At 34.0% G+C, this 15,253-nt stretch overlaps 1 protein-coding gene across 4 annotated transcripts in view; it reads right to left on the bottom strand.

Annotated features, from left to right (window-relative positions):
• Nucleotides 1-8,046: 8,046 nt before the first annotated feature.
• The window catches only part of LOC115210295 (beta-hexosaminidase subunit beta), a 121,913-nt gene continuing 114,706 nt past the window's right edge, over nucleotides 8,047-15,253 (bottom strand). For all 4 annotated transcript variants that reach the window (XM_029778816.2, XM_036500803.1, XM_029778825.2 and 1 more), the window contains 2 exons: nucleotides 12,627-12,744; nucleotides 8,047-10,762 (listed from right to left, as the gene is read on the bottom strand). In XM_029778816.2, the coding sequence (XP_029634676.1) occupies nucleotides 10,523-10,762; nucleotides 12,627-12,744 (358 nt within the window). In that variant the 3' untranslated portion in view covers nucleotides 8,047-10,522. The remainder of the gene's footprint in view (nucleotides 10,763-12,626; nucleotides 12,745-15,253) is intronic.

Raw genomic sequence — 15,253 nt, 5'->3', positions numbered from 1 at the left:
ACTTTTATTGTAGGTATTTTTACCATAAACATCACCATAGGGTAATCTATGGCATTTACTTTTGCTATAAATGCTTTCACAGTAACAATTTTTAATGTAGGTATTTTCATTGGAAACATTTTTCTGTATTTTTGCCGTCAGGTATCTTTCTATAATATTTATTAAAAAAAAATATCAATAAAAACAAAGGTTTGAAATTATAATTTTGTTTATATTTTTCTTGTTGGAAACAAAGTACCTTATTTGTCAAAACAGAAAAAGGAAAAACAATAACAATAATAAAGGATCAACTTGTTTAAGTCTTAATTTTTTATTTAGTCCAGTCTTATGTATCATTATTGTCATAGTTTACTTTGGAAAAATTAGGCAAGCGAAGTACTTTGTTTCTAATAAGTAGACTATTAACCAAACTAAGTTTAAACAAGGTACTGATCTTTCAAAAAATATTATTTCATACGGACTACAACTAATGGTAACAATTCAGTTGACTCTTTAATGTTCTGAAATGTGCACAAGTGTTTGTCTGTAACTGTATGGGCGTAATTGTGTGTGCATGCGCTCTCATCCCACTTTGTGCCTGATATATAATACTTTGTTATCATGACTATATCTTTATCAGTGATATCTTTCAGGTATTATTTTATCAGTCTCCCTGCCCACCTCTCTTCACTCAACAACACTTTGTTGTCATTGTAGCTATATATCTTCTTGGTTCTTTGAGGTATTGATCCTTTCCACCTCAAAATTTTAATCTGTCACTGTATTTATTTGAAGTATTGTACATAGTGTTACGGAGGTGGAATAAACGGGAAAACGTTATGCCCTTGTTCCGTTGGCTGGAGTTGAACCGGCGGGGAAAAAAAATGTGTTCTTTGTCTTGTCAATGGCAACGGTTAAAATTAATGAGTTTTTGGGACTAACCTCTGATCTCCACGGTCAGGGAAAGGTTATAAAAAAAAATTGAAATGTCACCCTTGAAAATGCGATGAACTGGTGTTAAAGCAGCAGACAGCGAAGGGCCAGAAAAGAGTTCGGTTGGGACAGCGAGTCGATGCAGACAGCCAGCGAGGAGATGATAGTGGCAAGAGGCAAGGAAGACAGGCAGAGAATATTGGGAATTGACAGGCGAGAGGTAGAAAAGAAGATGACAGCGAAGGGGCAGAGAGAGACACGCGAAGAAGCTGGACTACTATAGTGGGTTCAGAAACATTCGGTATTGTTGTTTATGTTTTGATTGTGTTTTTATTTGTGATTTGAATTATGATGTTTGAAAAAGAGACTCTGTGACATAAACTGTAAAAAAAAAAAGAAAAGGAAAAAAAAAGAACTTGTAATCTGTTGAAAAGGAAACTAAGAACTTTTTGTGTTTCTAAAAGAAAGAGGAATCTTTGAGAACAAACTCTCTGTGTAAGAAAAGAAAGAAGAGAAAAGAAGAGAAAGACTATTTGTTGTTATTCTGTATTGTGTTGCATGTCAACCAATTGATTTGTGTAGAAAATTCGGACGTTGTCATTTTGCTAAATGATATTGATTGTTTTTAACTCTGTATTACGTTTGATTGATTTTGTAAAGTTATAAATTGTTAAATGTCTGTTAACCTTGTAGTTAGATGTATTTGAAATGTTTCTATTGACGTTGTGAATTATATAAATTGATGTTAAATTGTACGTTACCTCCACTGTCTCTCTCCTTTGTTGTTGTCATCGTCTCCGGTTACTGGTTTGCGTTCGCTGCCCACCCCCGCTTTCTGTGGTGGATTTCCGTTTGACTGAGCGTAGTCGTCGTCGCCGACTTAGGGTCCTGAGTTGAGTTGAGTGACGGTCGGAACAATATTTACAAAACTAACTTTCTGAACCTTCTCCTTCAGCTCTCCTCTTTGGTTTCTTGCCCTACACCTTTCTTGTTGCATTGCTACCCATCTCCAAATCAATTCTTCAACTTCAGTTTTTTTTTTTTACTTTTTATTTACATCAATGATTTGCTTTCTTAAATCAAAAATATAATCTTTATTTCTTTTTAGAATATAAAACTACTTTGCTTTAACAGTTATTTATTTGCTGTTCTCTGTTTAGATTTCCATTACAATTTCATTTCAAACATTCATCACTATAAAGCTACAACCAATCACCATTTCAGTATATATGTTTATATTAAAAATAAGGTAATTGTATTCAATAATAAAAGTCTATCATAATTAGGTATGCTAATATTCAGTATCTCAAGCATTTTTAATGGCTACTGATATTGTATTACTAAATTTGGAATTTTGATACAGAACTAGTGGTTAAAATTTTAGTAGATTACCTAGTTGGTTGTTAAAATTTTACTAAGTTACCATTAAGATCTTGCTATTACAGATTGTAAAACTGTTGATAGATATGTAAGATTGCTTACAGTTAATTTGGGGAAGCCTTTAGTTTGAATCTTCAACAAAAGCAAAAAACGTTTTGAAATTAGATTCATATAGACATGAAATCCATAAACTATTCCAAAATGTTGGGTATGCAGTATCCTTAGGAATTAATGTGCAATATTGAAAGCTAATTTAAGAGATCAAATGGTCAATTTGCTCACCCCTAGTTCCCAATGTACATTTGTCTTTAATGCAACATTACTGCCAATTCTTTCAAAGTAAATATTCTTAGTATTGATGCATAAAGAAGAACAAAATAGTCCAACTAGAAGGAACTTTTTCCGCTGCATTGTTGCTCTGACAACTATACTTCTGGAACACCATACTCCATTGTTAATTTTGTTGCCTAGGTAGTAAAGACTATTGACTTCTAGGGAGCCCTCCAAGCAGTTGAAAGAATGAATGTACAAAATTTAAGTATCAGCTGTTACTAAGACAAAGGAGATGCTCTAGAAAAGGCAAAAACAACAGCACTGAATTGATAGACAAAGTTTTGAAAGTAACAGAAACGGCATTTCCTAATCGACAGATGATAGTTATTGTGGTTTGCTTTTTACTAAGAACTTTTGCAGTCTCACTATAATGAAAGCATCAATAGACTCACAGACCCAAACTGCATCACAGGTAAGCTAATTTTCTTCCTAATCACCCTTGTAACAATTGATAATATTTCTGTACTCCAGCCATTAAGGTCTGATCCTTTCTGTATAACCTAATTGCCTATGCAAATAACTAGTGCATATCCTAATTTGCTATATATTTTCAGCTGCTTTTCTTCTATTAATATTCTTAACCCTTTCGTTACCAAACCGCCCAAAGCCGCCTGAAAAAAATTTTGGTTAATGTGACCAAACCGCCCAAAGCCACCCATATTTACCTATTCATATTTAAATGAGAATATCAGAGCAAATATCTTTAGTACATTCGTGAAAACAGGTGATTATACTTCGTAAACAGTTCATCTACAGTTTTGTACAACGATCGACGTGTAATTTTAATTCCCTGAATTTTGGGAGATTTTTTTCCACATTTTTTTCGGCATCGATTTTTCTTCAACTTTGAAAATGGATAGGAGTTTCATGTTATCAAGCATTGATTCTGAATTGGAAAATTTGTGAAGCAAATACTGGGTACTGTTGTGGATTTAGTTTTTATACAGGGAAACTAATGTTAGTCAGCATGGCTTAGGGTATGATGTGGTCTGGAAGTTATTGTTTGAAGCGATCAATGCGGAAACAAACTTACGCAGAATGTAAACAAACACAAAATGGGGGTTCAAATTTTGGAAAATTTGTGAAGCAAATACTGGGTACTGCGTGGATTTAGTTTTTATACAGGGAAAATAATGTTAGTCAGCATGGCCTAGGGAACGATGTGGTCTGGAATTTATCACTTCCATACCATAACCAGGGCCGTATATTATTTTTTGACTGATTTCTTTAGTTCGGTCAAACTTACGGTGGATTCCAGTATTTCACTTTATTCCACCTTTATGGTACACCCGTTGTGCATTAAATTCAACTGATGATATAATGATGTGCACAATTCTTCTTTATCAAAATTTTGTTGCATACCCATCTGAATATTAGCTGATGATTCATTTTCTATGGTGATGTTTAAACAAAATTTTAATATTTTTACCTTTTGCTCAATTTAAAATTTTAATATTTTTACCTTTTGCTCAATTTAGAATTTTAATATTTTTACCTTTTGCTCAATTTAAAATTTTAATATTTTTACCTTTTGCTCAATTTAAAATTTTAATATTTTTACCTTTTGCTCAATTTACCTGAATTTACCTGTAATTAAAGTCACTTTGAAACAAAAGTTATGCAATAGAATTGATTAAGAACCCTTTCTTTAATTCTGTTCCAAATATCACATTAAATATGTTGATAAGTAAAAAAGTTACAGTTATTTAATGAAACAAACCTAGATTCATGATTATTTTAGAATTTAATTGAAACTCATGAGGGGTGTATTTTGGTCAGAAATATAGTAACGAAAGGGTTAATGGCTAATTTGACTGTATAGCTGATCCCACTGATGAGTCTACTTGGGCTAGTTTCATGCCCAAGCATTCTCTTCATTCAACAACCTCTTTCAATGATATGCAAGCATTTTCTAAAGTTTAGCATGTTTAAATTCCTATGACTGAGGTTTGTCATTTTGTTTGAAACCAACCCCCTCATTACAGAAAGAACTCAAGGAATTATAAAACATACACACACATATATAAAGGTGGCAGACACCATAATGCAAGAGATAATCTTTTGCTCTTTTACTTGTTTTAGTCATTTTGACTGCGGCCATGCTGGAGCACCACCTTTAATCGAGCAAATCGACCCCGGGACTTATTCTTTTGTAAGCCCAGTACTTATTCTATCGGTCTCTTTTGCCGAACCACTAAGTAACGGGGACATAAACACACCAGCATCGGTTGTCAAGCAATGCTAGGGGGACAAACACACACACACACGCATATCATCATCATCATCATCATTTAACGTCCGCTTTCCATGCTAGCATGGGTTGGACGGTTCAACTGGGGTCTGGGGAGCCTGAAAGCTGCACCAGTCCAGTCAGATCTGGCAGTGTTTCTACAGCTGGATGCCCTTCCTAACGCCAACCACTCCGAGAGTGTAGTGGGTGATTTTATGTGCCACCGACACAGGTGCCAGACGAGGCTGGCAAACGGCCACGCTCGGATGGTGTTTTTTTAGTGCCACCGACACAGGTGCCAGACGAGGCTGGCAGACGGCCACGCTCAGATGGTGTTTTTATGTGCCACCGACACAGGTGCCAGATGAGGCTGGCAAACGGCCACGATCGGATGGTGTTTGTTACGTGCCCACAGCACGGAGGCCAGTCGATGCGGTACTGGCTACGGCCACGTTCGGATGGTTTTCTTGTGTGCCACGTGCCACCGGCACTGGTACCACAAAGATACAAATTCCATTGATGTTCATCTATTTTGATTTGTTTTGATTTTCACTTGCCTCAACAGGTCTTCACAAGTGTCACAAGAAGGAAGGTATGCACAGGTGGACTGACTACGTCCCAGGTAGGGGCCACAGGTTATGGCCTGACTAGTCTTGCCGGGTCTTCGGATGGTGTTTTTATGTGCCACCGACACAGGTGCCAGATGAGGCTGGCGAACGGCCACGATCGGATGGTGTTTGTTACGTGCCCACAGCACGGAGGCCAGTCGGTGCGGTACTGGCTACGGCCACGTTCGGATGGTTTTCTTGTGTGCCACCGGCACTGGTACCACAAAGATACAATTCCATTAATGTTCATCTATTTTGATTTGTATACACATATATACGACGGACTTCTTTCAGTTTCCGTCTACCAAATCCACTCACAAGGCTTTGGTCAGCCCAAGGCTACAATAGAAGACACTTGCCCAAGGTGCCACGCAGTGGGACTGAACCCGGAACCATGTGGTTGGTAAGCAAGCTACTTACCACACAGCCACTCCTCTTTCAGAAATTTTGATATTGTGATACAGTTTTAATCATTTGAAGCTTTCTCATTCTAATTATGCTGCCAAAATCCAAAAGAAATCATCAACAACACAATATCTCACATCCAGTTTCTCACCAAAGTTTTATGAGGAACAGCATTATATCTGCATGTGTCAATTCCTCCTCACCATCATTATATCACTCTATCATCACACTAGCTGTCTAATGAAGGATGGCATTGAATTTGTCCACATCCAGTACTCTTATCATCATCTTTGTTTATTGCTGGCCATCATCTTCTCTTACATTACTTTCTCCTTTGTTAGCCAATCATTCTTAATTGGTATTAATTCCCCTCTCTCTCTTTCCAGCACTCATCTTTATTGATATCCTTCACTTTCTTTCTTGTCATCCTCTCTTATATTCGTCCTCCTCTATCACTCATTGTTGACAGACATAATTCTCTCTTGCACGTCTATTATCCTATCTCACTCCTATCACTCTGTCTTCTCTCATCACATTAACCATGCTATTTTTAGTCAATTTCTTTACCAACAACCAACATATAACTGCCTATCACTGACTCCCTCTTCAAATACTCCCACAATCACTGTTTCCTCCCCAATACTCCCTTTCTCTCTCTCTCTCTTCTATCATCCTCTTAACCTAGCTATTTCTATTTTCTCCCTACTCTCTCACACTTAGATTCGCCTTATTTCATGTCTGCTATCCGTCATTTTGGTCATATGCATGTGTGCATATATGTATGTATATAGGTATTGGTATACATCATTCTCATTCCAGCATTATTCATCATTTTTGCTATTTCTCATCTGTTCTCCTTTCACAACATGGTTTTAGGTTTGGATTGGTCCCATTGAGCGACACCTTGGGCAAGTATCTTCTACTATAACTCATGCTAAACAATGCATTTGTGAATGGAAATGGTACATAGAAATTGAGAAGAGATCATCATCATCATCATCATTTAATGTCCCTTTTCCCATGCTGACAGGAGTTGGACAGTTTGACAAGAACAGATGAGCTAGAGAGTTCTGCCAGGTTCTATGTCTGCTTTGGCATGGTTTCTATATCTGGGTGCCCTTCCTAATGACAACCATTTAACTGAGAGTATTGGCTGCTTTTTATGTGGCACCAGCACTAGTGAGGTTACCAAGTAACTAGCAAGACTGAGTGGAATACAGACTAGGGAAAGAAACTATGATAGAGAGAGAAGAGCAGGTGTTTGCTGAAGAGGTGAATACATGGCTTGCCTACCTGGAGAGAGAGAGAGAGAGAGAGAGAGAGAGAGAGTGAACATGAATATGGGGCAGAATAAGAAATGCAGAGTGAAAATAGTGTGACAGATGATTAGAGATAAGGAAAGAGTAGGATGCAGAAGTTCAATGTAATATGAAGTGAAGAAAATAGATGAGTTGTGGAGGAAGACTTGACAGAACTCAATTCTATTGAGATAGTCAGATCTCAAGCACAGCATAACACCATTCACCTCAGTCCACCATCATCTCCTCTGAGAGGTTCAATATCAACTTTGTCCCAGGTCTTCCTTGGTCTACCTCTTCCACATACACACATACAGGAAGGGCATCCGACTGTAGAAAATCTGCTTCAACAAATTTTGTCTGACTCATGTAAGCGTGGAAAAGTGGACATTAAATAGTTATATGTATAAGTGTGTGTGTGTGTGTGTGTGTGTGTGTGTGTGTGCGCGTGTGTGTGTACATGTGCAAACACACATATAAATCATATCTTCAAACATGCAAAGATATCAAAACACATTTTTTCTTAAATGATTTAATCAAGACTAATGAACTGTGTATATGACCTTTGTACATCCTCTGGACTAGGGGGAGGTATTCTGCTTGAATGGGTATCAGGCATTGAAGACAGGAAAAATATGGTAAAGAAAGGAATTTGAGAGGATTGATCTTCAGAGCTGGAAGAATTGGGTATAATGTTTATTTAGATTTAATATGGAGTCTGGATAGGGAAACATAATATGGGTGATGAAAAGAGGAGTGATGGAAGTGTCTTGAGGGCTTGGCTGGAGTCTTGATAGTAGAGTGAGGAGACATAAATCTGTGGACTTGAGGCTCAAGTATATTGGTGAGTGATTCCTTGCCAATCAGTCAACTTCTTTTAGGTTGTAGTTCAGAAGTTTTTACATAAAGCAATAGTACTGTCTTAAATGTAGAAGTAATATTCCACTGTGGGTTTCACTTGTACTTTGTAGAGAGTCAGCGATCATTTGGAGATGAAGTATTTTCTAGCCTTGAAAAAGGATAGTCTTTGGTACATAGATTTTTACTTGTTATAAATGTGAAATCACCAAGAGAGAGAGCATCAAAGGTGGTTGTGAAGATTTGGTGTTGGCCAAGACTAAAGGGGTGTGGTGCACAAAACTGTTTCCTTGAAATGTGTAGTGACTGAATATTTGTGCTGTTAAAGGAGACACAATTGACTTGTTGCTGTTGGAGAATACAGTACTGGTTTGATGTGAGGTATCTAGGTTGCATATAGATGAAGCCTGTATGCAGAAGATTATGTTCTAAGACAGTTTTTCTTTCTTGCTTTGTCTATTTCACATTATTACAAGTTTCAATTTCCAGTATAACGAAATTTTCTCAGTAATTCTAAAAAATATTTTTATTATTTAAAATTTCAACATATATGCATTGGGCTGGTCATAGAGATCATTGATATTTAAATGTGAGCAGTATTTTGCTCCATGCAATCTATTCCTGTCAAAAAGAAGTGTGTTTTGAAGTGAATTATATTAAACAAAAAAAAAGAAGCAATTTAATTATGCATTATACTAAAGTTCTAATAAAATAAGATATTTATAATTTAACACTATCTGTACAGTATAAATTCTGATAATGAACAACTGTTTTTCAAGATTTTCATTTGTTGACTGGTGAAATGAGAAAATGATTAGAAAATAAAGTTTGAAATATTGTTAAAAAAAATTCTAAGTGTCTTTAATTCATTTGGCACCTATAAGTTTGAAATATAATTTAATGAATAAACATATAAATGAAAATATTTGTAACCAATTTACTACAAGACAATAATAGTTGGCACATACAAAACCCAAATGATATTTAGCTTTAGATCTTAATATTAACAGAAAATTACTATTAAAAAGAGAAATTTTGAAATAATTCAAAGTCACACCAGCTTTTTGTTCATATAATTGTAGCAGTTTACTTGGCTGCAAACTGCTATATTCTATAAATATTTGTATTATTTAGGAGAATAACATTTTTTTGTAAAAAATAAATCATTCAAGCAATATAAGATGTCAAAATAAAAGGAAGCAAGCATTAGCTTTTTTATATTTCAAATATTGAACATAAAGATTTTACATATAACTTTAAAAGTTTATTTAACTAATTTTGCTTACATACAGTTTCAGCATTGTAAATTTTTTTCCTACTTAAATATTATATATATATATATATATATATATATATATATAGTGAGAGAGAGAGAGAGAGAGAGAGAGAGAGAGAGAGAGAGAATGGAAGAAAGAGGGGCAAGTATTATTGTTACAATGGACTATTGACAGTGTTTAAACTACACAGTGGACATTTTTTTTTACCTAATACAAAATAAAAGTCAACTAAGTGTTCTTTGAAGACAGGGGAAGCAAGCTACTAACTTGAAAGTGAAACTGCAAGCGTCTATTGCACAGGTGGCAACAGCATTGGCAAGTTGTCAATGTAAGTCATGTAGTTTACAAAACTAAACTTTTATGAAGTCCAAGATAAATGGGACAATATCACAAAAGTTATCAATTTTCAACAGATTTTTGAAAGAAGTATTTAAGTATTTAAAAGGTAGTCAGGGAAAGGAGATACCTTTGAAATGAACTTTTGTCTTTTCTATGATGACAGATTCTAAACAATATTGAAAAGGCAATAATGACTTTAAAATTAATTGTTGATTTAAGAATTAAAAAAATATCTTGCATTTATTAGCTTTTATGTTTATAACAAGACAAAATCTGTTAACTTATAAGAATAAAAACAAAATGAAAAAAATAGTATCGAAGAATTGTACGTTGTAGTATGGAAATAGACAGTGACAGATTTTTTTTCTTATTCTAGATATTTATGAATAACTGAACTGAAGATTATCTCCATGCATCAAACATTCAAGCTTTACAATGTGGGGTTGTTAATTTTTAAAAAATGAATATAACCTTCAATAATTTTTTCTAGAGTTCTCAAGTTAAAAAAAAAAAAATGAAAGAATAAATTATTTCTTTACTTTCATTTCTAGTATGTTTCCATATTAGGAAACATTGTTTTTGTAATTTTTTTTTCCATGAAAGTTCTTTTCTTTTCTTTATTTTTTCTTTTATGTCCTCCTCAAATATCTCATCAAAGCCTAAATAAATGAAGACATTGAATTATATCCGTTTTTCCCTGTAACGGGAAAATACAATCCACAGATGAAAAACTTCATCAATGAGGCCTAAGAAAAGAAAAAAAAAATGAATGTTTATAACACATTCCAAAAAATTATTCCATGTAAAACCGGAAATAGTAAAGTTTGGAATTATCATGGTAGATGTTTTTGCATTGAAGGGATAGTTGGGAGGGAGGTGAATTTACATGATTTTCTGACGCCAAGGATAAATGCGTTTTAGATCCATAATGTGTACCCAGATAGTTGTGTAACACATGACATAGAGTAGTAACAACAACATAAAGGTGAACATGATAGTCCGACTGCGACAAGCCTTTAAATTGCCAACCAAGCCACCATTGTGAGAATATTGTACTAGAACTCCTCCGAGCAAAGCAGCAACAATAAACACTGCCACAAATGTCAAACCATCAGCGTCAACCTGGAAAACAAAAACAGAAAAAAAAATTAGAATAGTTTTTGCTACATAGAAATTGTCTTTTATACTTAAATATGACAGCCTTATTGTTATGGTAGAATTTTACATATCATTTGCTTCTTTTATAGATAATCACTAATTCATATATACATACAAGATGGGTAGAGCTAAATGGTAAATATTTAGCCAAGAATTATAGAGCAAATGAGATGGGATTATTTGGTATAGGCATGTAAGCAAATACTACACAGTGAGTAAATGTTAAAGAAGGAAACAAAGATTCTAAAATGAAAATACAAAAGTTCATCAAGTCATAAAAGAATCAAAGCAGAAAGATAATAAATATTGGTATCAGAAAGATATGTGAATATTATGATAATATATGAGTGTATATGGCTACTACTTGTAAAGATATTTTATTTTTAATTAACTATCAAATATTACTACTAGTTTTTATCTTTTTAATTTGTTAAAACTATATTAAAATACAATAAAATGGAATTCAGTATCTTCTTAACAGATATGAACTGAATCAGAGAGGCAATATTTTTCTTATGAAATATCACATTTGAAAGGATTTGAATCCATATTCTATTGGCAATTAATCCAAAATAACAGTTTTAAGTTAGTTTCACATTTTTATATATCTGAACTAAATGGTGTAATATTTCTGTTTGTCAATGATTAAAGTAGTGAAGATGTTGTGAAATCATGTAGGTAAAGCTATGAAGTATGTAGTTAGATACTGGGGAGTAACCCTTAGGTCCAGTATCATATCAGGAACTGCATACTTAGAAATGCAGAGTTTGTATGAAAGTTATGTCTATGGCAGAAACGTTAGCACGCCGGGCGAAATGCTTAGCCGTATTTCGTCTGTCGTTATGTTCTGAGTTCAAATTCCACCGAGGTCGACTTTACCTTTTATCCTCTCGGGGTCGATAAATAAAGTACCAGTTTCGCACTGGGTCGATGTAATCAACTTAATCCATTTTTGTCCCCTCTATGTTTAGCCCCTTGTGGGTAGTAAAGAAATATATATATTCTTATCTATGTAAATGAGAAGTGTAGTGGCAGCCAGAATGGAACAGGGTGGACTTGGTTGTTACACCAAGGTGTTGACTATTTGGAGTTTATCAACTCAGCACAGAATTAGGTCTGGTAAGGTAATAAAATTTTCAGCTATTTGGGTGTGGGTACATGTTTTGATTTGCTTGAATCAAGTAATAGAGAGATAGTAATGCTGAGATAATGAATTACATCAAGAACCAAAGGCTATAGAAATAACAGATTGTGTTAGAATGGTGTAACACAATGTATTATTCATGATGGAAATGAATATAATGATAATTTGCTGGTTATGTTTCAAGAAATGACAGAATAAAAGAACATGTCGCAGTGACAAAAAAAAAAAAAAAGGTTTCTTTCTCAGTACAAAAATCATACCATATAAGGTGCATGTAAAAATTCTGATGTTTCATGAAAATAAAATATCAGGAATGAATGGAAAGGAGCTACAGGAATTGAACAACAACTTATGTTGTTGTCCAATTCCTATTGATGACTGAGCTATGAGGCAACAATAACAATGTAATTACAGAAAAAGATGTCAGATACATCTATAAAATAGTTTCAACATATACTAACTATGTACTCAAAATTATTTTTACAGCTACAATTACGAGGTGGAAAAAAGCCACTTGTTTATTACTGAATAGACTAAGTCACATGTGATGGATTATGTTATTGATTGAAACTTATTTATAGTTTATGAATAAGAAATTGTTCAAGAAACTGGTGATCATTTCAAGTGTTTGGATTAGAAAGAAAAATATTTTTTGAGATAATATCAATTATAAAGGATACTTGCCGGTTTTGAACAGCCTTCACAGTCATGTTCCTGTACAATTGGCCGATCATATTCTCGCATGCGCCCATGACGAGGACAGTAGTCAGGCCCATTAATCTGACCAACACGTAGACCACGACTGTTAAGAAAAGAAATTTTTAAATATTAAAAACAAAATGTATTATTTTTCAAACTAACTATACTGATGAGAAATATTTAAAACAGGGTGTGAGCCAAATATAAACAAAAAACAAAAAGAAAAATGACCAAAAAATTCAAATGAAAACTTATTAAAAAAAAAAATAAAATCTAATAAATAATTTTTCTTAACGTCTCTTTCTCCAGCTGGCAAAGCCATGTATTCTCTTCAGTGAGAAACTTCTTGTTCCTCTACCATACTATCACTTCCTTCAGTACGGTACCCAACTCAATTGAGTGGGTCTTGTCTGGTAAGGACTCAGTGACCATACTATTGCTGGTGCCAGAAAAAAACGACATCCAGTACACTCTGTAAAGTAGATGGCATTAGGAAGGGCATCCAGCTGTAGAAACCACATTAAGAAAACATTGGAGCTTGGTGCAGTCCTCTGACCTATTGGTTCCTATTGAATTCACCAACCCAAGCTAGCATGGAAAATGGGACATGAAATGATGACGATGATGATGATAATAACATCAGTTTACTACACAATGTAATATTGCCTAAAGTAAGTGTAAAACCTCAAAAGAGAGAGAGAGAGAGTAGGAAAAATGGGAGCAGTGATTTTTATACCGTTCCCAAAAGTATTAGTGACACAGACTCAGATATTTGGTTTGGTGGGAGCTAATTCGAAAGTGTAAAAGATAATAGATACATATAAAGTACATCTGTGGTTATCCAAAAATTATTCTGAGATGCATGTTCTACATTTAGTTATCATTCATTGTGGGATCTTACTCTTTACTAACAACTTCATTTACAGCTGCTGCTGCAAACATTTTATTCAAGTTTATTCTTCTGTAGTACAACTTACGTGACAGGATTTCAAAAGGTTATTCAACTACCTGATACATGTATTATAAAAAATCTTCACAATTAAATTCCATCCCACACTGTATAAATATCTTCCCATGAACTTACAACTTAGGAAAATTTAAGTTTGAGAAAATGTTAATATGGAAGTAAATTAAAGTACTAGTCACCCAATTCAGACACCAATTTCTATTGGAGATTTATTTTATTGTCAAGAAGGCATATATAAATTTTCTTACACATCTACACACTTCATTTGATTTTGAAAATTTGGATAATTACATAAGCTTTTATAAGTGAATGCCGCACACCTTCAATCAACAACATTGGGGAGAAAATTTCAATTTGTTGTCTATTGAATTAGATTTGACAGTTAGTTTCAGGTAATTTGGGTGTGCTGAGCATGAATTTTTACTTGGTTTTGCTTTATCAGGTTCTGATTTTGGAGTTCTGATGGTAAGTTTATGATTTCATCAAACTACGTAAGTTAGTCACTAGTATACTGTAAATTGCCTAAATGTAATTGTAACTTAGGTATCTAAACAAAAATTTAAAGTAAATATTTATAAGAATCTCAAAATTTAAAGGAAAGTATGAACATATAGAAAAGGTTTAAAATCTTATTAAATATAGGGAGTACAAGTAGATCATATATGTTGACTTAAAAATGGTTAATGTTCTGCTAGGACAATGAGCAGGGTATACTAAATATCCCTGCTTCCTTTGCTTATGGAATAGCAGAGCCAAGGAAGAACATTATTTCGAACAAATCTGACCAGCAAGAACATCACTTACTGTTGGAGAAAAAAAATGTAATTAATCCACTTTTAGAGACCAAAGATAAAATGATATTTCCTCTTCTGCATATCAAACTAGGACTCATTAAACACTATGTAAAATCTTTAGATATGAAAGGTGCGTGTTTCAAATACATAATTTCAAAATTTTCAAGTGTAAGTTATGAAAAAAAATCAAGATGGGAATTTTCGACAATCTCCAAATAAGAACATTAATTAAAGACTGCAATTTTCCTAATGCCATGAATGAATGTGAAAAAATGCCTGGTTCTCATCCATGGAGTTGATAGAAGACTTTTTAGACAATTATAAGGCACCATCACAACCAATTTCCAAGTAATTTAGGTGCTATAAGTGACAAGGGGAGAGATTCCATCAAGATATCAAAATTATGGAGGAATGGTACCAAGGACACTGAGATTTCCACATAATGGCTGATTACAGTTGGTGCTTGAAAAGAGATCTGCCATCAACAAGCAAATACACTAGAAAGTCTTACAAAAGAAAATTTTTGCCAGAGTGAAAGCTTCATATCTCTTTATATTTTTTATTCTAAGTCATTTCTATCATTATAATGTAATTTTATGGTAGTCTGAACTGCTTGTATTCATGAAACTTGAAAATAAATTTGAACATGACTTAATTTTTTGGTCCTAATTTGAAAAATCTGGAAAATGGCACAGGCTGTTGACAAGAATCAGGACCTCAGCCAAACTGTGTTGAAATTCATATTGAGCACAGCCAAACTACTTAGAATCAAGTACCATATATCATCCAATAAGATATGTGTTCTTTATTGTAATTAATCAATATTATGGAGAAAAAATGCTAATGATTGT

The sequence above is a fragment of the Octopus sinensis genome, linkage group LG1 (genome assembly GCF_006345805.1).
Source record: "Octopus sinensis linkage group LG1, ASM634580v1, whole genome shotgun sequence".
Classification (NCBI taxonomy): domain Eukaryota; kingdom Metazoa; phylum Mollusca; class Cephalopoda; order Octopoda; family Octopodidae; genus Octopus; species Octopus sinensis.
The sequence above is the reverse complement of the archived record's forward strand: the minus strand, read 5'-3'. Positions and strand labels throughout refer to the sequence as shown.